Below are 24,839 nucleotides of genomic sequence, written 5' to 3'. Positions count from 1 at the left end.
CACCAATCAGCTTCTAGCTTTTATTTTTCAAAGATTAACTAAGAAAGCTTATGTTAGAAGCTGATTGATCACTATGCACAGCTGCTCTAGATTTTATAGGCTCCAGTTTTAGTAAATTTCCCCCAATGTGTCTTGTGGCTTATCCAAAAGGTCTGCCAGCTGCTGTGTAGGCACAGTACCAGAACTGGGATTCTTTGAGCTCATGGTTTCAGCTGTTCTAGCTGCAAAGCATAGAGGCCATAGGATTTTCACACATCTCCTCCTGTAGTTGCATAAGTGGCCAGGAGCATTACTGCACAGAACAACGTGGCTCCTCCAAGTCCTACCCGTGTCCTACCATCACTTTTGTTGACTGCTGCATATTTCAAAACCGTTAAAGCCAAAGTAAAAACGATTTTTGTACATTTGCATCACAAACACGTGTGCCCCCTCTGGCTGCTGCTGCGTTTTTGTTAAAACTTGTTCTTATTCAGTTGAGTTTCTAGCTGTGGCTCCTAGTAGTGCTGCATTACAGACTAGGCAAGATGACAAGTGGATAAAATTGGCCTTTATATAATACAAGTGGTAACACGGATGTGCAAGTATTTGCATACATCCACTGCATTTTCAGAGTGTTTTGTATTAAAAATATATTTTTACTAATTGTTTACCGCTTTAAATTTGGAATTTATTTTATAATTCACACATGCGCAACTCAGTCGCATGACTTTGATGCGACTGAGTGTGACTTTGACCCAGCGTTACACTCTCTAGGTCAGTCACATCAAAATAGTGCAGGTACCTTTTTGAAAAGTCAGTGACTTTTCGTTACACCAGATTTAAACGGGTGCCATTGAAAAAAATTGGCTGGGACTGTCCAAAGTCACATGACAAGTTGCACAAGTGTAAATGCAATTTTTCTTTTACTATTGCAAATGAGGCAAAAGTGTTAGAATTTTTTTAATCAATTTTGAAAGAAGATGGATAAATGTCTCTCTAAAGTAAAGCTGCAAAAAAAAAACCCCCGTTCGGTTCGCACCAGAACCTTCGAACGGACCGAACGTTCGCGCGAACATTTAGAACCCCATTGACGTCTATGGGACTCGAACGTTCGAATTCAAAAGTGCTCATTTTAAAGCCTAATATGCAAGTTATTGTTGTAAAACGTCTTTGAGAACTCGGGTCTTGCCCCAGGGAACATGTATCAATGGAAAAAAAGTTTTAAAAACGATAGTTTTTTCAGGAGCAGTGATTTTAATGATGCTTAAATAAAAAAAATAATGAAAAATTCCTTTAAATATTGTACCTGCTGGGTGTCATAGTATGCCTGTGAAAACGTCTTTGAGAACCCGGGTCTTGCCCCAGGGAACATGTATCAAATTATCAATGGGAAAAAAAGTTTTAAAAACTGTAGTTTTTTTCAGGACTCCTGAAAAAACAACCCGTTTTTAAAACTTTTTTTCCATTGATACATGTTCCGTGCGTGTTATACGCCGATAAATATGGTAAATCCTTGCCGTCCGGAACCAACCACGCAGTTGGCTAGTTCTGGGAGGGAGGTTGATATCCTCCCAAAACCCCCGCTCCTTGGAAGCACATCAGGCGCATTCTGTGATTAAGGTTTACAGCTGCCCTTTACCATGTGATCAGATTGTAAACAGTCTTGCAGGTTATCAGCAGTACTTTTCCATACACACTGTGGTAACCGGCAATTCTATTCTGGCACATTTACACTGATTATCAGTGCAGGCTATCCATTCCACCTATCAGTGCCCATTAGTGCCTCCTCATCAGTGACAGCTCCTCAGTGCCCATCAGTGCAGCCTCATCTGTCACACATCACGAAGAAGAAAATTTTTTTTTTGCAAAAAAAATTAAATGTTACTTTTTTGTTTAGCAAAAAAAGTAAAAGCCTGGTGCTGATTAAATATCACCAAGAGAAAACTTTGTGTGAAAAAATGTAATATGGGTACAGTGTTGCATGACTGCACAATTGTCATTCAAAGTGTGAGAGAGCTGAAAATTGGCCTGGGCCTGGGCAGGAAGGGGTAGGATCCTGGTAGGCAAGTGATTAACATCTAAAAATAAAGACAGAAACTTTAGCTCTGCTGCTTACACGCAGCAGAGCTAAAGTGTTGTTTTTTTTTTTTTTTCACATACCAGCACCTATGTATTCTCCGTGTGTAAACCTGTGTCTGTAAAGATACACATCAAGGCTACGTAAGAGAAGGGGGTTTGTCATTGAAAGCAAATTTGTCAAGCCCTGCTATATCTGTATCTGTGCTTCCCATTTTCAGTTTTTTGATTTTTTTTAAGTCTAATTAGGCTATATTACATTGGCATTAAGAGAAAACTGTGCTTGGTAGCATTATTTTGTGTTTTAAAGCCAGTCTAACCTTATCATTTAATACAAATTAACAGTTGCACAAAGTGTTTTTGCTACTTTTGCTTAGTAACTAAAATTTTGCAGTGAATATGTGGAAGTTATAGTAGGTAATGGATCTGAGCATTACATTTATTAAAAGGTAATTAACTCATGTAATCATTATAATGTATCCGATCGGTTCACAATTGCCACTTTTCTTTTTTGCACGTAGTATACAGTATACCGATGATCCATAAGATTACCATCCATCATAACATTATGGCCACCCACCTAATTTTGATTAGGTCACCCTTTTACTGCCAAAGCAGCCCTGACTCTTTGAGGCATAAACTCCACCAGACCGCTAAAGTTTATGCTGTGGTATCTGGCACCAAGCTGTCAGTAGCAGATACTTTTAAGCCTATATCTGCTTGCCTTCTTCCCATAGTGCAGTGGTTCTCAACCTGGGGGTCGGGACCCCCTCAGGGGTCGAATGATTTGCCAGGGGTCACCGAATCCTGCACTGTTCCTGAAGCCTGTGCCGCGTTCCTGCAACCTGCGGAAGCCATGACTAAGCACTGACTGCCAGTGCGAAACGCGTCGGCCATACTGTATTTTGTTGGTTTGCAGTGACTGTATGTACAGTTGAAAAATAAAAGGCATCTCTTTTTAAGTGATTTTGGAGTGCGGCTGTCCAGTTTTTGTCCTTCTAATTTGCAACCTGCGGGCCGCCCACTCGGCCTCTTCGCTGAAATTTAATGATTTATTGATGCATCAATTGGTTCTAGATATCTAGCTGGAATTTCGCAATAAAAAGTAGGAGTAGGAAAATGTGTTCCTTGCTCAATTAAAACATTTCTAGCTGGGGAAACCCCTTCTTTCCCAGCCCTTGAACATTCTCTCTTTGAATCATGTATTATTATTATTAGCAGTAATGCTGTAAATGTCGCCATTAGACAGAATACGATACTGTAGCTTCATGCAATAGACCCAATATGTGTAATGTAGAAGAGACTATTTGTACACAATTATCTTTATCTTCTCTATACAAAAAATTGCGTCATTGCTGTATGGGACTTTCGCAGTTTATTACATCATTATTACAGAGCAAAAAAACATATCTCAACACATATAATGTAGGTTTAGCCTTAGACTATAGGGGAACAGAGCCCTCTATGCAGCTCTTATAGGTTAAAGTACAACAGTCTTTATGGAAAAACTGTTCGATACACTTCAAGTATCACTCTTCCTCAAGGGCATAAATATACCTGATTTTACAAGAATAAAGTATAATAATAATAATAATAAACTGAACAATAAAAAGAGGTTACCAGTTACAAGCCCACAGATGAAAGTCAAAAACAATAAGCCTGGTGTTGTGGTGCAGCGATCTCATGGTGAAAGGCTCCAAGAGGGGAAAGGGACAACTGTAAATGCAGGGATCCATGTAGTAGCTAAGATCTGTAAAAAAAAGAAAAGAAAAAAGTATGTGTGTATAAATATACACATAGTGTGCAATTAATACCAATACAGTGCCCTGTGCCAAACTATAACATATGAATTTCTCAGTCCATCAAAAAATGTGAAGTAAATCCAAAAAGATATCAAATATGCTACTATTACAATACACAGATTAAATGTGCCCCAAGAAAACAAGAAAAATATATTGTATACATAAAAAATATATATATATGTGCTAAGAAAGTCCTTAATAGCTTCTTGCAGTGATGCCCAGCTAGGTTTCCACCTTCACTGCAAATAGTGCCTACACCGACACCAGATAAAATGGCCACTGACCAGATGGACCCAGAAATCTGCCTTTGGTTCATATGGATAACCACTCCCTCTCTCAGGTTTATCAGAAATCACTCCCAATGCTTTGGCTGTAGTCTCGTTCTATATCCACTCATGTAATATATAAAAGACTATCATGGTGTAGTATATCAAAGAATTTATTATGATTAAAACATATATAGTTATTCCACTCACAAAAGTGAAAGTGCCTGGGAGCCAGCATTGAGCTAATCCAGCTGTAAATAGGAGTATTCAAATGTACGAGTATGTCCTGGTCCGCACGTGTGATGCCTCCCTTTTTTCGCCTGCGTTCCCAGCCTCGTTATACTCAGACTGTACATGACGAGCTGGCAATGGTCCCGCAGCCTCTATGCATTTCGCAATTTAATGCATCATCAGGAAGCTGCCTCATTGGTGCTCGTCAGTCTTTTTATACCTCCCTGTGCTACTTGTTATCCTATCATCTGCTTCGTACAACAGGAAGCACCACATCCGCCATTTTGACTACTGGTATTTGCCTGAGTACTGCAACTTTCAGCCGGAAGTCCAAACTCCATTTTACCGGAAGTGGACTGGCCGCCATTTTAGTTGCTGGCTATTATTCACTGCCGCTGGTGCGAACCTGCTAGCAACATTTTATTTTTTTACATAGCTCCCCTCCCCCGCTTTAGTTCCATTGGTTTTATATTCTCACATACTGTAAAAATGGTAGACAGGTTATTGATACACCATTAGGTAGTATCAACAAACTTTTGTGTGTAGCTCATGTAGTATGTACATTTCGATTAAAAGATATACCCACATAAATACAGTATGTATACAGGAGTATGTAGGAGTGGTGTTTGTGAACAGAAAATTAACGCTTTAACTTTTTCGGTGGAGCATAACCATGCTTTTCTTAAAGGGTTTGTAAAGGATTTTTTTTTTTATCTTAATAGCTTCCTTTACCTTAATGCAGTGCTGTTTTCTTGTCCTCATTGATTGTTATTGCTCTCAAGTTGCTGTAATTCTTCTCTGATCTCCACACTTCCTGGTTGTCTGTTTCCTGATAACCACAGTACTGGGAGCTTTCTCTCTGTGGTCACTTATCAAGGAGCCGTGATTACTGTGTGTCTAAAACCCCTCAGCACCAATTAGTTTCGTTTTCCAAACCATCACTGCCCTGTATTGGCTCTGTACTTCACATGCAAAAACGAAACTAGAAACTGCAGGTACATTATATGATTGATTTTTATCTATTTTTTAATCATTTTTAAAAGGAATCAGTTAACTATTCTGTCTCTATACCCTGTAAACAGTCATTTCAGCAAAAAAAAAAAAATTCCTTTAAGACGAAACAAACATCTGTGAGTTCTATGTACGTGTATGTATGTGTATGTGTATGTGTGTGTGTGTGTGTGTGTATATGTATGTATGTATATGTGTGTATATATATATATATATATATATATATATATATATATATATATATATATATATATATAGTCAGGTCACACACTGTAGGTTACTTTTTACATGTGGCAGTTTTGATAATTGAAAAAAGTATCAAAGTATTCATGTTATAATTTCATCTTTCAGGCACTCAATGGATTTGTCTTGGTGGTTACTGCAGATGGCCTTGTCTTCTTCGCCTCATCCACCGTTCAGGATTATCTTGGGTTTCAGCAAGTATGTGTTCTTCCCAAATTATTATTGTTCATGTTAACCTACTGTTTCAATTTGCACCCATTGTTCTTTAAAAAAAATGTGGAGGTTTGTGTAAAGTGACCAGAATGATACTATCTTGTGGAATTGCCACTGTTTTTAGAGAGCTGTCCCCAAATATAAACTGTGTTTGCTTCTATCCCTAGTTGACATCAGCAGCTTGTTTTGTACAGCAACATTTATATCAATCAGTTTTTGCTTTGAGGCAGATGTCATTTACATTTACTATCATCATATGGATTTATGTTGTGATCTAATATAAGGTCCAAGTTAGGCTAGTCAAAGACAGGCAGATGTCTCTGTAAGAAGATCCTGGGAGTTACCTAGCAGCGAGAGAGCTACCGCTGTTTCTTTTGCACATTATCTGACAGATTTCCTTTTCTCTTCTCATTCAGAAGAAGGAAGGATCTGTCAGGTCACACAGAGATTTTCAACAAGCTCTAAAATCCCTGTAATCCATAACAAGCACTTCCGACAATCAGAAGTGCAAATTCTCATCCCCTAAGGTAACCCCAAAGGACCTGATACTCACTCCAGTGTCATTTCGGGCAACAGATCAGGTCACCTATGTCCGCTCTTTAGTCATGCGTCAGGCTTATTCAATAGCTGCACAGGAGTTTGATACATTGAATAATCACATTGTAGCGATGTTGGGTTGGGCTTTGTTCTTGTTTTCAGTTTTAGGCTTCATTTCCATGGACATTTTTACAGCCACTTTGTTTAGCCTTTTCTACAGCTTAAAAACGCCTGTCCATGTTTTTTTTTTTTTTTGAGCTGGAGCTCAAAAACGCAGCGGTAGCGTTTTTGCGCGTTTTTGAGCATTTAACGTCTGGCGTTTTTACAGCTCTGGAGCTGGAGCTTCAGAACGCACTGGTCCTGGTTTTTTTTTGCAGCTTAAAAACGGCTCAGCCATCTACAGCTCAAAAACGTCATGGTGGGCATGAGGCCATAGACTAACAAAAAACGCTCAGAAAAGTGGCTGTAAAAACGTCCATGGAAATGAAGCCTTAAGCTCAGAGTGTGGAAAAACATTTCCCACTGGTTATTTGGTGCCAAATTTAAACCAAACCTTGTGTGGACCTTTGACACAACCTTTTCTGATTTTTAAAACGTTGATATTTTTGTCTACTAATAGCAGTGTTTTGATTTATTATGATTTTATAAAGTGCACCCCAATTATGTAAGCTAATATCTATTAAAAGAATGCTGCCATGACAGAAATATTAAAGCGGTCATTCCTGATTCCCCTTTAAAAATGCCAATTGCCTGGCTGTGTTGGTAGTTCACTAGCTTCAGTATTTTTTTAGTGCTTGTTAAGAATATACCGAACTTTGCAGCTATTGAAGTCATACATTCTGGTTTGTATACTTACTCTGTGTCCATGATTCAAAAGTATTGAAGCTTTGAATCAACATGACATGTGGGTAACTAGAATTTTTACAAAGGAGTCAGATTAGGCAGCTTCTGTTTTTCCTCAATGACAGGTTTTCTTTTTAAAGTGTATGTAAAGGAAATGTATTTTATTTTTTTATGAGAGTGGAGAAGAGTAAAACCCTCTGTCAGGTCAAAAATGTGGTGTTCTGACCGCAGTCATGGGGAAAAAAATGGGAATGTAAATTTAAGATTTTAATTTGTTAAAGGGGTTGTAAAGTCTCATGGTTTTCCACCCTAATGTATGCATTAAGGTGAAAAAAGCTTGGGTTCCTCATTGGATAGATTGATAGAAGCGGGAGCCATTGGCTGTCAATCAAATCCAGTGACATGCTGTCTGTGTCAATGGAAGCAGCAGCAAGACTCATGAGTGCACCCGCACAGGTGCCCCCATGGAAAGCGGCTCTCTATGGGGGCACCTGATGAAGAGGAGAAGAGCCGGGCGTGCACCCCAGAAAAATAAACCTTTGCAATCCTTTAAGGCAGTTAAATGATACCTGTTGTGATAACTGCCCAAGATGGTAATTTCCGTAGCTTTGGGCAGATTTGCTTATCAGCGCTCAGTTCATAAGCCTGAATATTTGATGATTTGGGGTGCATTAGTGTGCGTGGAATGGGCAGCTTGCTTATTGGAAAAGGCACCATCAATGCTGAAAATAAATCCAGTTTTTGGAGCAGCATAATGTCCCTTTTTAGACCAGTGGTTCTCAACCCTGTCGTCGAGTACCCCCAACAGACCATGTTTTGGGAATTTGGGAGGCTGTCCAAAATACTAAGCCATTGACTCTGATTTAAAGCACCTGTGCAAGATAAAGGAAAACCTGCGAACATGGCCTGTTGGGGGTACTTGAGCACAGGGTTGAGAACCACTGCTCTAAACAATTAGCTGGATTCAGGTAGGGGCGCGCATCTTTGCGGCGGTGTAGCGTATTTACACTACGCCGCCGTAAGTCAGAGAGGCAAGTACTGTATTCACAAAGTACTTGCCTCTTAAGTTACGGCGGCGTAGCGTGAATAGGCCGGCGTAAGCGCACCGAATTCAAATGAGGATGTGGGGGGCGTGTTTTATGCATATTAACTGTGACCCGTCGTGATTGACGTTTTTTACGAACGGCGCATGCGCCGTCCGTGTACATATCCCAGTGTGCATTGCGGCAAAGTACGCCGCAAAGACGTATTGGTTTCGACGTGGACGTAAATTACGTCCAGCCCTATTCACAGACGACTTGCGCACACAACGTAAAATTTTCAAATTTCGACGCGGGAACGACGCCCATACTTGACATTACTAGTCCAGCTATTTGATGGAATAACTTTACGCCTGAAAATGCCTTGCGTAAACGGCGTATCCTTACTGCGTTGGGCGCACGTACGTTCATGAATAGGCGTATCTAGTGATTTACATATTCTACGCCGAACCCAATGGAAGCGCCACCTAGCGGCCAGCCCAAATATTGCACCCTAAGATACGACGGTGCAGGCTGTCGTATCTTAGCTAGGTTTAAGTGTATCTCTGTTTGAGAATACACTTAAACTTAGGACGGTGCAGATTCCGAGTTAGGTTGGCGTATCTACTGATACGCCGGCCTAACTCTCTTTGAATCTAGCTATATGTCTTTTTTTTAGGAAAGGCCTTGCATATTTCAGCAGGACAATGCTAAATTGCATACTGCATCTCTAACAGCATGACATCATAGTAGAAGAGATCAGGTGCCTAACTGGCTTGCCTGCAGTCCAGACCTTTCACCAACTAACACATTTGGTGCATCTTGAAATTAAAAATATGACAAAGACCCAGTCCTGGGTAGGGCAGTTAGAATCCTATGTCGGGCAAGAATGGGACAACATTCCACTCCCAAAATTCCAGCAGGTGATCTCCACAGTTTCCAGAAGAGTACAAGGAGTTGTTATAAGAAGGGATGCTACTTCATGGTAAACATGACTCTGTCCCAACTTTGAGATGTGTTGCTACCATCAATTTTAAACCTACCCTATTTTCTCAGTTTAAACATTTGATCTGTTTTCTACTTTTTATTGTGAATAAAATGTGGGTTTGAGATTTTCAGATCATTGTAATCAGTTTTTATGCAATTTTTACAGTGTCCCAACTTTTTTGGAATTGCGATTTTGTATTTTAAATAACGTATTTTTGTAAAAGTTTTAAATATAGAGATTTCTAGATTGGCCAATAGACGGCGCTCTGGATAGAATACTACAGATTTTTTTTTTGTTTTTAATATTGTGTATTAAGTAATAATATTTAAAGCTGTTTTGTACAAGAAGGGTAATTATTCACTGACCAAATTGCACTGCTCAAGGCACCCATAGGGTTAAAAGAGCTCAGTACCCCTGTTTTTTTTCCGGCAGGAACGTCCAAGCCTTGAAAAAGTTGCGTGTGAAGTTCTAATTAAAAACTATGACTTTGATTGCTTTGGTATTTCCTCAGTATCAGCTGGCACAGTTAATGCTTTCACAGGCCAAGTAAAACATAGAGCTTTTTTCTGGGTTTTGTTTCTATTATATTAGATGGCGTCAGTAGAATGACAGGATTGAAATATTATACCGTATGCAAAATGATTCCATTTGAAGCAACTCTTAAAGCAACAAATCCCAATCACTAGGTTGGAGGTCTGAGCAATAATAATAATAAAAAACTGAAGATAATGAAGCGGTAAAAAAGCATGCTAAAAAAAAAAAAAAAAACACTTAATAGTAGTAGAGAAAATAGTGAGAACACTTTTTTACCTGCAATACTAGTTACAGGAAAAATGCAGAGCAGAAACAAGGTCAGTAACTTTACAAACTGCTTTTTGTTGTAAGAGCAGCTCAGTAAAGTAAACAGCCATTTAGGATATTGGATAAAACCCTGCTAGTACTGGTAAAACCAGCACAATATGCCAGCATTCCTGAGCCATGTCAGTGGATTTCTTCCAGTTTCTTATTCATGTTAGTAAATGGCAGCCTTGGGGAGATTTTAAACGATCACTTTGCCACCATATTTTTATGTATGGATTTCACTTACAGTAGTTGAACCAGTCTTCTCAGGATTTAAAGTTTTACTAAACCCACAACCGTAAAAACAGTCTGTATATGTCATAAAGTTGGCCTGTTATACTCACTGTGGTAGATAAGGGGCTAATCCTGCACTTTCTGTAAAAAGGATGGTTGATCATGTCTTCTTTGATCCTCCCCTTCGTCCACAGTCCCCAATCAATATCCTGATAGAACAGAGCCTTGGGGACACTTTGCATATGCTTAGTTTTGTGTGTATTGCTGGAGAATTATATATATTTTTTTGGGAAGTTGTATGTGATCAGCACAGGGCAGATTAGCACTGTCCAGACAGAGGGTCGGGGGTCCTGCATGTAAAACAAAACCAAAGAAAATTGTGCAAATTTTATTTGTTGCATATATATATATATATATATATATATATATATATATATATATATATATATACCGTATTTATCGGCGTATACCGCGCACTTTTTTGCCCTGAAAATCAGGGCAAATCGTGGGTGCGCGGTATACGCCGATACCTGCTTTCCCGCGCCGAGTTTGAATACTGCGCCGACATATACCGAGCGCAGTACACTCGTGTATTGTCGGGCAGTCTCGGCTCCTCCCGCGCTGACGTCCTGGACGTACAGGACGTCAGCGGGAGTGTAGCCTAGCATTGCCGACAATACACGAGTGTACTGCGCTCTGTATATGTCGGCGCAGTATTCAAACTCGGAGCGGAGAGGACACCGGACCCGACGAAGAGGACACCCGAAGCCTCAGACGGACGCCGGACCCGACGAGGCTGCCGATGGACACCGCGCAAGACACCAAAAATGTAAGTACAAAAAAGCTTTTTTCCACAGGATTCGGGGCAACTTTAGGGGTGCGCGGTATACGCGGGAGCGCGCTTTACCGCGATAAATACGGTATATATATATATATATATATATATATATATATATATATATATATATATATATATATATATATATATATATATATATATATATATATAATTTACTGCTCAAAAAAATTAAAGGAACACTTTGAAAACATATCAGATCTCAACGGGCAAAAATCTCATGCTGGATATCTATACTGATATGGACTGGGTAATGTGTTAGGAATGAAAGGATGGCACATCTTTTGATTGAAATTAAAATTATCCACCTACAGAGAGGGCTGAATTCAAAGACACCCAGAAAATCAAAGTGAAAAAATTATGCAGCAAGCTAGTCCATTTTGCTGAAATTTCATTGCAACAACTCAAAATGGTCCTCAGTAGTTTGTATGGCCCCCAAGTGCTTGTATGCATGCCTGACAACATCAGGGCATGCTCCTAATGAGACGACGGATGGTGTCCTGGGGTATTTCCTCCCAGATCTGGACCAGAGCATCACTAAGCTCCTGAACAGACTGAGGTGCAACCTGGCGGCACGTTTACACAACAGCACCTGGATGTTCCACAGCAGTACTGGCAAAATATTCTGTGGACAGATGAAACCAAATTTGAGTTGTTTGGAAGAAACACACAACACTATGTGTGGAGAAAAAGAGGCACAGCACACCAACATTAAAACCTCATCCCAACTGTGAAGTATGGTGGAGGGGGCGTCATGGTTTGGGGCTGCTTTGCTGTGTCAGGGCCTAGATAGATTGCTATCATTGAAGGAAAAATGAATTCCCAAGTTTATCAAGACATTTTGTAGGAGAACTTAAGGCCATCTGTCCACCAGCTGAAGCTCAACAGAAGATGGGTGTTGCAACAGGACAACGACCCAAAGCATAGAAGTAAATCAACAGAATGGCTTAAACAGAAGAAAATACACCTTCTGGAGTGGCCCAGTCAGTCCTGACCTTAACCTGATTGAGATGTTGTGGCATGACCTCAAGAAAGCGATTCACACCAGACATCCCAAGAATATTGCTAAACTGAAACAGTTCTGTAAAGAGGAGAGGTCAAGAATTACTCCTGACCATTGTGCATGTCTGATCTGCAACTACAGGAAAAACGTTTGGTTGAAGTTATTGCTGCCAAAGGAGGTTCAAAACAGTTATTAAATCCAAGGGTTCACATACTTCCACCTGCACTGTGAATGTTTACATGGTAAAGGGAGGAATAAGTTGCGCTGATGGAGTGAAAAATTGAATATTATGTTCAATGTGGATAAGACCAAACAATAAAAAGTCCAACAAAGTCCTCAAGATTGTAGGGATATATAACGTGAATAAATGCAGAAAAAAAACAAACGTGATCAACACCGATGAAGTAAATAGGATGTATGCTTACCAGAAGGCAAGCAAATTAAAGCTTGTGGCTGAACTCCAGCCAGGGCCTTTAACACGGAACTGTAGTCAGCATCAGAGGTAAGAATCCTTCCAATTAGTGAAGTGGCATAAAAGATCCAAGAAAAAAACTCATAGTGATGTACCGAATATACTGGGATTAAATCATATGATAGCACACTGGAAAGAAGAACCACCACCGATAGGGAACACCGTTATATTTATGCGCTTACCAGACAGATAAAATATGTAGGCTTGCGGCTGCACCCCAGCCAGGGCCTTTGTGGAACTAAATCCAGTCTCAATGGTACAGGGCTCCCCCAGTGAACCACCGAAAAAAATAAATTGAACCCAACAATAGTGAAGTACCGTAGGATGTAGGTTTAATGTATAAAAAAGTACACTTACAAAAAAATCAACGATTAAAAGATCGGCCGGCTTGTACGATCACCCGTCCTCGTGGACTGGAATGCTGTGCGTCAGAGCGTCTCCTACCCGACGTACGTTTTGTCAGATGTGACGTCGTCTGGGGACAAGTTATTGAAGTTGAAGGTTGAAGTTATTGCTGCCAAAGGAGGTTCAAAACAGTTATTAAATCCAAGGGTTCACATACTTCCACCTGCACTGTGAATGTTTACATGGTGTGTTCAATAAAAACATGGTAACATTTAATTCTTTGTGTGTTAATAGTTTAAGCAGACTGTGATTGTTATAACTATTGTGACTTAGATGAAGATCAGATCACATTTTATGACCAATTTGTGCAGAAATCCATATCATTCCAAAAGGGTTCACATACTTTTTCTTGCAACATGTGTGTGTGTGTGTATGTATGTATGTATGTATGTATGTATGTATAATATATATTATATAATATACATTTTTTATTTATTTTTTTGGAGGGTGGGGGGCGGGAGTTAGCGCAGATATTCTGCTACACGTACGAGAATTTTAGTAGCTTTAGTGACCTCTTCTATTTTTGATATGAGACTAGCATGCAAAAAATAACGAATTCGTCCAATAATCTCATTGTGTGTAACAAGCATTACTGTGCAGGGAATCGACCATTAGAATTGCCCCCTAAGCAAAAACAGGTGAACAATGGTTAATTCCATTTATCCATCCTTTGATTCCCTGCACTAGTCATGTGTAAATGACAACAGCTTTATACTAAAACTAATCACACAAATTGGTAATAATGGCAAATAGTAGAGTTGTATGATTACAGAGTTCTCTGCTGACAGCTGTCAAAAGAAAAAAAAAAAAAACGGGAGCCTGCCAAGTTTATCACAACATTGTCAGCACTCAGAGATAACGAATAAAGTATCATTTAGTTATTTTAGATCAAATTAATTAAAAACATAAACAGTAAAGTTAGCCCAATTTTTTTTGTATAATATAAAAGCTGATGTTGCGTCACGAGAATCGTGATCTTTTATTCGAAGCATAAAAATCCTGATTCTCATTTTAGCCAGAATCGTGCAGCTATAAGTGTATACCCGTAGGCATGAATTTTTCACTTTTGACTTTTTCTAAGAAAAAGTAAGCTAATATAGATAAAATTATTAATCTTCCAGTTTGTTTACAATCTTTACTAGATGCAAAAAGCAACTTTAATTAACTGAATTCTTTGGAGATTACAGTAATTTGTTTTTAAAGCTATCATAAATGGATCATCAAACAAATCAAGCCATCTCCAAATGAATTTTTAGAAAATGTAAAAGGATGTTTAAGCAGGAGTTGTAATCTTACTCTGCAAACTCTAGTCTTAAAAATAATGTTCAACAGGCATTAAGCAAGCTTTATTAAGCATTTACCAAGCATTAAAAAAAAACACATTCCGTCATCCACACAATTTGAGATGGATGGCAGAATTCTCTCCACTGGGACATTGTATTCTGATGGCAGGATATTTTTGCTGGCCGATCGAGTACAACATTTCCCAATAAGTCCGTTAGAAGTCGATCAGGCAAAGCCACACGTCCCTGCTGAACCAGCTAAATTTCAATCCATCTATTGCCAGCTTAAGTGTCTGCCAACTTGGTTCCCCAGAGCTTGCTAGATGCTTGAAACAAAACATGTGAAAGCTACATTTTTATTTAAGGGGAACAATAGTCTTTGTGTGTGTGTGTGTGTGTGTGATCAGCCCAATTGTAATTTTACTTAGAAACTCTACAACCCCAATTCCAAAAAAAAAGATTTGGACGCTGTGTAAAATGTCCATAAAACCAGAATACAATGATTTGCAAATCTCATAAACCCATATTTTATTCACAATAGAAAATGGAAAACCTCAAATATTTAAACTGACAAAATTACCATTTTAAGAAAGAAATAAGTTGGGTTATTGATGGCAGCAACACATCTGAAAATAGTTGGGACAGGGCCCTTGTTTACCACGTTGTAGCATCCCCTCTTCTTATAACACTCTGTAAACGTCTGGGAATGAAGACCAGTTGCTGGCGTTTTGGGAGAGGAATGTTGTCCCATTCTTTCCTGAGATAGGAATCGAACTGCTCAACAGTCTGGGGTCTTTGTCGTATTGTTTGTTTTCAAGATGGACCAAATATTTTCAATTGGACTTAAATTTGGACTGAAGGCAGGCCAGTTCAGCACCCAGACTCCTCTCCTATTAAGCCATGTCATGGATGCCATATGCAGTTTAGCATTGTCCTGCAAGGCCTTCCCTAAAAAATGACATCTGGATGGGAGCATATGCTGCTCCAAAACCTGGATATATCTTTCAGAATTGATGGAGGCCATACAGATGCGTAAGCCGATTCCATACGCACTAATCACATCCCATTAGCGATGCAAGCTTTTAAACCGAGTGCTGATAACAAGCCGGAAGGTCCCTCTCCACTTTAGTCTTGAGGATATGGCACCCATGGTTGCCCAAAAGATTTTCACTTGGCAGTAGACCATTATAAATGAGCTTTGGCCCAAAGAAGATGGCAGCATTTCTAGATCATATTCAGATACTAGTTTTTCTTTGCATGCTAGAGCTTTACCTAGGATTTTTAGAGGTATTCCTGAGCCCATTTAGTGATGTCTATCAAAGAAGCATGCCTGTTTTTAATGCAGTGTCCTCTAAGGGCCGGAAAATCGTGGGCATTCAATATTGCATTTTGTCATTGTCCCTTGCGTACAGAGATTTCTCCAGATTTTTATATTGTGATGATATTTTGCACTGTAAATGATTTTTAAAGTCTTTGCAATTTTACATATATTACTTATATTTAGATGCAGCTTTTCACAGATTGGTGAACCTTTGCCCATCTTTACGTCTGAGACACTCTGATTTTCTAAGATGCTCCTTTTATACCCATACATGTTACTGACCTGTTGTCAATAGCTGCAAAATGTTCTTACGGCTCTTCCTTGTTGGTACCACTTTGCCAGGTTTTTGTTGCCCTGTGCCATTTTTTTGAGACAGGTTGCTGCCATCAATTTAAAAAAAATTTTTTTCTTAATATGGTTAATTTTCTCAGTTTAAACATTTGATGTTTTCTATTTTCTGTAACGAATATGAGTTTATGAAATTATTGCATTCTGATTTTATGCAGATTTTACACAGTGTCCAAATTATTGATGTTGTACAAGCTAAGAAATGTGTCCATTCCAGGGCTGAAAGGGTTGATGATCTAACAAACAGAAGTGTCCTAGAAACTAAAATAGGAGTATGTCAGTGGAATTGGGGACAATGGAGGATGAAATAAAAGACACCAAAATGTAACTTATTTATTAGTAGTGACACTTATTGAGTGTGACCCCCTGAAGCTCTGGGATTGAAGGGTTAACCCCTCCTCTCTGGCGGCTGATCACCGAAAAGTTACACATACACTGTATACTGGTCACTGGTGGGTTATTGCACATACTTTGCTGGTGTAAGACTAGAGGCTAGAGAACTCGCTGTACGTGAGGGCTATAATACTGCTGATATGGATCCACAATCCTGGACAACTCAATTGCAAGTGATCAGAAACACATCTCCGTAGGGGGCAGAGACTGATGCTGAACCTTCTGACTGTATGTCTGAACTCATTGCGCAATGTTTAGTGGAGGTCACAGACATATTCAGTATGTGTGGTGGGAGTGTGAGACTGCAGACTAAGGAACTTCTGGTTGTAAAAATTGTGTGTGTGTGTGTGTGTGTGTGTGTGTTGGAGAAGAAAAACAGGGGAAAGACCAGCATGTGTCTGTTAGAGATGGGATCTTACTTGGGAAAGATCAGTTTGTGTGCTCATTTGTATGGATTGAACAATCTGTTCATTTTTTTTTTCCATCCCGCATGCTGAAAAACAAAAAAGGAGCCATCTATAGCTAGCTTTAGTCTGAGATTTCAGACAGAGCCTTATAGTAAGCATTGCCTGCTATGCTGTCTAAAATGCATCTGAACAACCAGAATGTTTCCTTCACATCCTTGAGTGCTGCAATACATGGTTCACCTTAGAAAATTGTGAGCTTTAATTTAGTAGTTGTATAGTACAAACCTACAGGAACGAGTGTTACTTTGAAAGATTTTTATTATGGTACTGTCCATCCAACAATTATTTTAAGGTTTTATCTTGGTTTTTAATACAGCACCTTTCTAATAATTTTTTTTTTTTTATCTTTACTTTTAGTCTGATGTAATTCACCAAAGTGTTTTTGAGCTGATTCACACAGAAGATCGAGGCGAATTTCAGCGTCAGCTGCACTGGGCGTTGGACCCTGTTCTACCTTCAGCAGATGCCCAGAGATCACCAGGTACAGAAATCACCTTGTTCTTCTTTTTTTTTTTTTTTCATTATGAGAGTCATTATTCATTAAAAGAATCAACAGCACAGATTATACAGCATAAAAAAGAATATGCAAATATATGACAAAAACAGTCTGAGATTTGATTATTACAAATGTGGGGTAGATAAACCTATAGCTTCAGGTATGCACATAGAGGTCAGATTACATGTAGACTCATGCAGGTAAATAGGCCTCTAATGAGGAGGCATCATTGCATTATAGCACATATTCCATAAATAAATATGATAATTACAGCTTCTACTAAGTATTTAAAATGGCATCCATAAGGAGAGTTGGTTAGTTTAGGAAGAACAAGCTGGGTGGGTGCAACACTAATCCCATTGAGTTTGGGTCAGGGTAAATTAAATGGGTGATTATATACAAGTGAAACCCTATGAAGGTAAATAATTGGGTAAATAATTTTTTTGCGAGCCAGGGCTGGAAAGTGAGAGGAATCGGCTTACACCTAGCCCCGGGCAATCAATTTCTTTGCACAGAATAGGATTTTATGGAGTCATGAATTTTTACTTCAGAGTCAGAAAATATCCGAAGTATGCCATGTTTGGGGTTTAGAGAGAAGGGAGATGCCATGGTGTCATGAATGAACCGCTCTCTTTGTAAGTGCTTCTCTAATAGAGGTAGAGAAGAAAAATTGAATATGCTAATAAAGAGTCCATAGTCTGGGAATCAAGGTTCCTCTGTATTGCGTGTAGAGAGCTAACCTATCAGTACCTGGAGTTTTGGCCTGGGCAGCTTGTGACATGGCTGTGGCAATTTCTTTGGTGGAAAGAGGTGCATCAAGAGCTCCTTCGGGTGGTTTTCCACAAGCACTGTGTATTTTAAATGGGCCTGGGTGTGTTATACTGTTTGTTTTTAATTAGTTATCCATTGCAAGATTATAAGGAGATACAGTATTTAGGGAAACCACATTTGTTTAAGGGTTGTGAGCATATTCATAATAATGTGTCTGTGGACTAACTGAATGACATGAAAGCCTCTATGCAAATGTAGGTATTTACATGCAACAAAACCAAACTGTAGCCATTCCTTTCATGTAATCAGTTATTATTCTGAGGCTTGCATAAAATGGCTTCATTATGACCAGTAAAGCGAGACATTCACACTTATTGTTGCTTCACCATTGAGTAACTTGACTTCCATTGAGAAGTAAATTACGATACCTTGAAAAAGTAATCACACCCCTTTAAATTTTCCACATTTTGTCATGTTGGCACAAAAAATTTAAATGTATTTTATGTGGACAACGACCCTTCACAGCTACAATAGAATGGTTTACATTAAAGCATATACCCATGTGTTCGAATGGCCCAGTCAAAGTCCAGATCTAAATCCAATTAAGAATTGCTGTTTACAGACACTCTCCATCCAACCGGACAGAGCTTGAGCTATTTTACAAAGAAGAATGGGCAAAAATGTCACTCTCTCTAGATGTGAAATGCTGGTAGAGACACCCCCAAAAAGACTTGCGGCTGTAATTGCAGTGAAAGGTGGAATACAAATACAGGCCACACCTTTCACATATTTATTTGTAAAAACATTTGAAAACCATTTATCTTCCTTCCACTTTACAATTATGTGCTGTTTTGTGTTGGCTTATTTTACGTGCATTTGTGCATTTTTTCAGGCATTTTTTGCGTATATGCGTTCGCAAGTTTATTCTCATTCTGTACAATATGCAAATAGACATTTGTGTGCATATTTGCATGCACAAGACATAAACTACTGACCAAAAGTGCAGATTTTTTATTTATTTTTTACTGTGCTTTTTTTTTCCCTTTTTTCACACTGCAGTGTGCAAGAGGCCTTTTAAAGGTGTTTAAAAAACGACAAAAAAGAAAGCAAAACAGTATAGACTGCCATTACATGTATGTAAAGTGCAATTGGTAGCACAATTCAGATAGTGTGTATAAAATGGACGATTGAGCAGTCTGTATATAACATAAGTTGCCCTGATAACAAACGGCACTATTCACACATACACACACACACACACACACTTTCAAGCTCACAGCACACATGAACACACATCAGCATTATAATTCCAGAGACTCACAGGCAATAGAATTGACATATACAGCAGTTTCTACCCATTTATAAAGACGTTAACATAGTAGCGATTACTGAATCACAGCAGCATAATGCCACGTACACACGATCCGAAAATCGGACGACCGAACGTCCGACTTTTTCCGTTTACTAGTCGCAAGTAGAAATTTAATAGGCCTTGGTAGATCCAATCACAAGTGAAGAGATAGTTGAGGTTATAAAGACACTTCCAGGGCAAAAAGCACCAGGCCCAGATGGAATTCCGGCCAAATTTTATAAAAAATATCAAATTCTATTGGCTCCAAAATTGGCAGAGGTATTTGAGTGGGCTATTGAGAGGGATATTACCAGATTCAATGAGGCGGGCGCATATAACCTTAATATATAGAGACGGGAAAGATCCAAAAAAATGCCCCATATATAGGCCGATAGCATTATTAAATATAATATATATAATATAATATTATATATATATAGATGTTAAAATACTAACCAAAATACTAACAATAAGATTACAGCCATTATTAAAAACTGTTATAGACTCCGATCAGACAGGATTTATGCCACAGAGAACGACAGATGTCAAAATGCCCATCATAATTGTGAAGGAACTAGGACGGTGGTATCTCTAGATACAGAGAAGGCCTTTGATACAGTCAAATTGCCTTTTCTATGGGAGATACTCAGAAGAATGGGATTCCCATTTATGTTTATCAAATGGATACAAACAATATATAAAGAACCTATGTCGGCTGTTAAGTTAGCGGGGAAACTTTCACCCTTTTTCCAGTTGTACAGAGGCACAAGGCAGGGCTGCCCTCTCTCTCCGGAGCGCTTCACTTCATGGTTCCCTCACTGAGGATGGCGGGGGGAGCAGCAGAGTGACGAGCGATCGCTCGTCCTCTGCTGCGGATGGCGCTGGACTCCAGAACAGGTAAGTGTCCTAATATTAAAAGTCAGCAGCTGCAGTATTTGTAGCTGCTGGCTTTTAATATTTTTCTTTCATGGCACATCCGCTTTAAAGTAAATCATTGTTATTTGCTATAGACCAGGCATGTCCAAAGTCTGGCCCGGGGGCCATTTGCAGCCCCCCTGGTGATTTAATATGCCCCCCCTGGGGATTTGTGTGTGTGTGTATATGTATGAGCATATATATATATATATATATGTGCATATATATATATATATATATATATATATATATATATATATATATATATATATATATATATATATATATATATATATATATATAATCTCCATTGCAGCCTCACATGTGCCCTGTGCCTGGGGGCCACAAAAGATATATACCATATTTATCGGCTCTGCCTCGGAGGGGACAGGACGTGCGCTGTCAGATTACATAAAGAGAATCTCCTGTTTACTCGGCGGCGTCTGTAATAGGAAGTCCCGTTTCCTGGGATGCCATTGGATGACTGTTCTGTTTATCATATGAGGCGGGACTTTGTGTTAAAGAGGCCACGAGTAAACAAGAAATTCTCCTGTTTGTAATCTGACGGCACTTGTCCCTCCCCCTTCCCTGTCCCCTCCTGCAGAGACGGCTGCAGGTGGGCATCGATCATGCTGCACTGATAGCAATGGTAAGGCTGCATTCATGGCACATGTGAGGCTGCATTCATGGCAATGGTAAGGCTGCATTCATGGCAATGGTGAGGCTGCATTCATGGCAATGGTAAGCCTGTGCGTGTTATACACTGATAAATACGGTATATCCAAATAACACGCCCAAGCTCAACCTTAGTCCTGAGCAGCGCTCTGGGATTCGTTGGGGCCACAAAAGAGATATATACAGTATATCCAAATAACACGCCTGAGCTCATCTCTTCACCACACACAGCCACAAATGCAAGAGAATTCTTGTTGCGCAGTGTATTAGTGCTCGGGCAAACACACTTGGATAACATTTTAATGGTTCAAAGAATGTCAGACAAAATGGTCGGCCCTCGAGCATGTTCACTTCATCAAATGTGGCCCTCTTTGAAAAAAGTTTGGACACCCCTGCTATAGACCAAGGAGCACAGGTTTTAGCAAGCTCAGCCCCATCACCAAAATGGGTAACTGAATTTAAATACTTAGGCGTAATAATAACACGACAGGTGGAAGATTATAAAAAGTCGAGTTTAGACCCGGTAATACAGGAGTATAGGAAAAATTAAAGGTATGGGAGACACTCCCCCTGTTGCTATTGGAGTGTATAAATCTAATAAAAATGAAGATTCTTCCCAGGTTGCTATATCTATTTAAAAATTCATCGCAATATCTATTAAAAATATTTTTTTGTAGAGCTGCATGGTATGTTGTCTTCATTTATATGGCAAAATAAATCAGCCGGAATAAAACCAAGTACATTGATGCGCTCAGTAGCACAGGGGGGTTTGGCCTTCCCAGATTTCTATAAATATTACTTGGCAGCACAAGTAGTGACAATAGGGAGGTGGTTAAACCCTGAAGGATATGATCCCGCTATAATGGTGGAAGCTGCAGTGGTCCAGTCTGTGGAGGCACTGCAGGCATTGCCATTTCGCGGGTTAAAATGTACTATGTACTATAAAAATATGGAAAATCACTATGGCAAGAGAAAGGAACAAAAAACAGGTATCTCTCCGAATATGCCACTATGGAAAAACCCAGAGCTTGCACATCTAGGTTCCATACAAGACCCCAGGGCATGGACAAAATATGAAGTTAAAAAAATATCACAAGTAATACATGAGGGAAAGATGCTTCCATTTGAAGGTATGAGACAGAATTGGAACATCCCCGGGAGCTGGCGCACACCTTATTGGCCCAGTTCCCTGAAGGGATTCCACAGCTAATAGAATCAGATTTGGAACAATTACTGAGAAAAAAAAGGGAAAACGGAATGATCTCAACTCTATATACCTATTTAATAAAAAAGGAACCGTCAAATAAGAACAAACTATGGGAGTGCTGGATAAGAGATATTCCAAATTTATCTGCAGAAAATTGGGGAGAGATATATAAATTTCCATTCCAGATTTTAGTCTCGCTAAGAGACAAAGTAATTCAATTTAAAATAACACACAGGAGTTACTATACATCGTATAAAATGTTTAAAATATCTCCATCAATTTCTCAAAATTTTGGAGATGTGCGGGTATTCCAGGAAACTTTATCCTTGTATTCTGGTTATGCCCAAAGATAATGGCATTTTGGAGAGAGATTTTGAGAACAATTGATAAGGTGGCGGCAGTCTTCCTAGACCTAGAGGCAGAGATATGCCTACTAGGACTAGTGGAGGAAAACAAGGCCTCTATAGAAAGAAGAACACAGGTGGGCCTGCTGCTCTTCTATGCAAGAAAAGCAATAGTCCTAAATTGGAAGCCTCTTCGTTAGCACAGTGGAAAAACCTAGTAAACCGTAACCTGTCACTATATAGGAAGACATATGTTAACCGAGGAAATGGGGAGGAATATGAGAAAATATGGAAGAATTGGATAGAAAATGTTAAGACGGCTTCAGGATAGGGGGTTATGGAAATGAGGGGAAAAAACACACCAATGGATGAAAGGGATAAGGAAGATATCAACTGTATAAACAATGTAAAAGTATAAGAGTATTTTATGTGAATGTGATTGAAATGATTGTAAATATGATTTTATAACTTCTGAGTAAGTTGAACAATTCAAGCTGTGAAATGTGCAATGTATATATGAAAGAGGAAGAAATTAATAAAGAGATTTAAAAAAAAAAAATTGAATAGGTTACTAAAGTCACAAAAATTCTCGTACGACAGAAAAATAAAATCGTAAGTGATGTTATGTGTTGTAATGTATTTGTGTTGTATTTTCGGACGACAACTGTACTGAGCAAACGAAAATTGTACGATCTGGTATCGTACGAGGAATTTTTTTTGTGCGTGTCCGATAAAATAATATCAGATGTCATGATCGGCTCACGGAAGCCCTGTACTAACGATCCGATTATCGGACGATTCTTCCTCGGACGACATTTTTCGTACAATATTCGGATCTTGTGTACGTGGCATTACACTCACTGAGAGAGCTGTGAGGAGAGGACATCCCCCCCCCCCCCAGAAGTCCTCCGACATCTAGCCATGGTTGCTATATGTTGGTGAACTTCTTAGGGCATGCCCTACTCTTATATATCAATTTGAATTTGGGGAGGACCCCATGGACAATGCAGAAAAAAAGCATTAGCCGAAAAGGGGCCCACGTCCTTCCAGTGTAGTAAAATGGTTTTACGTGCATAAAATAACAATATACGTAACAGAGTCCTGGCATGAGTGCAAGGAACATGGTCATTCAGAACCCCTAAAAGTCCAACTTCCGGAGTATGAGTTATCGGTAGGTGCAGTTTGTGGTTGAAAAAAGCAAAAATATCCTTCCAGAAGGTTGAAAGTCTAGAGCATGTCCTGAACACATGAAAGAAGTCAGCAGCAATCGTGTTATATCTAGCACATGCAATATCTCGGCCCAGACCCATCTTAACCAGCCTAGCTGGTGTATAGTGTAGAGATGTATAAACAAACTGTACCAGCAGATCAGCAGTGCTAATGATATCCTGAAAACATAGCAACATAACATTGTGAAATAATGGCTTCCATTATTTCTCGGTAATCTTTCTTCAGAATGGCAACAGACTAATTATTCTGGTGTTTTTTAGATCTTCCAATTTACAAATCGGAACCCCCCCTCTTAACATTAGAAACTGTGAAAAGTGGTGGTAGGTAATTTTTAAATGTGTGAACAGGTGTGCCCTTAGAAACTTCTAAATGTTCTGTTGAGTTCTTGTTGGAAGATGTGAACATTTGCCCTGTACATTTTTTATTTTTGAAATAAATCTATGTATTTCTAGAAAACAATGTCTTTACGATTACAACTTTTACCCGTAGAATAATAAAATATTATTTTGTTTTTTCTCTGCCCAGGTGACAATGGGTTCACAATGATGACGAACTTGTATAATCCTGACCAGCTTCCACCTGAGAATTCATCCTTCATGGAAAGGAACTTTGTCTGCAGGCTAAGATGTCTTTTAGATAATTCCTCTGGATTTTTGGTATGTGTAATTTTTCCAAATGGGCCACCAAACAGATCATTGAATAACATTTTTAATAACAAATATGTAAATAGTTTTTTTTATTGTTCGTTAAAAACTACAAATTGTTCATGATCAGTAATCTATATTGTTTTTCCATACTTTACTTGACACCAACTTCGGGCGCTGTCTTGGATGCAGCCTGATGACGTATTACACTGTATGACTTCAGCTTTTCTCCCTAGAATTGTGAACCTCCACATTACTTCTTTATGTGGAGACCTTCTTATGACCTGTCCTCATAGCTTTAACTGCTTGCGGACCAGCCGCCGCACCTGCGGCAGGTTAGTTCCGCTGTGCGAACTAATGTAGCTGTACGTCGGTC

General features: G+C 39.2%; 1 protein-coding gene across 2 annotated transcripts in view; it reads left to right on the top strand.

The window, feature by feature from the left end:
• The window catches only part of AHR (aryl hydrocarbon receptor), a 171,663-nt gene that overhangs the window by 131,863 nt on the left and 14,961 nt on the right, over positions 1 to 24,839 (top strand). For both annotated transcript variants that reach the window (XM_040352834.1, XM_040352833.1), the window contains exons 4-6: positions 5,717 to 5,806; positions 17,188 to 17,311; positions 24,345 to 24,475. In XM_040352834.1, the coding sequence (XP_040208768.1) occupies positions 5,717 to 5,806; positions 17,188 to 17,311; positions 24,345 to 24,475 (345 nt within the window). The remainder of the gene's footprint in view (positions 1 to 5,716; positions 5,807 to 17,187; positions 17,312 to 24,344; positions 24,476 to 24,839) is intronic.

Source organism: Rana temporaria, chromosome 5, assembly GCF_905171775.1.
Source record: "Rana temporaria chromosome 5, aRanTem1.1, whole genome shotgun sequence".
Classification (NCBI taxonomy): domain Eukaryota; kingdom Metazoa; phylum Chordata; class Amphibia; order Anura; family Ranidae; genus Rana; species Rana temporaria.
Note: the sequence above shows the minus strand (reverse complement) of the source record. Positions and strands in the feature narration are given on the sequence as shown.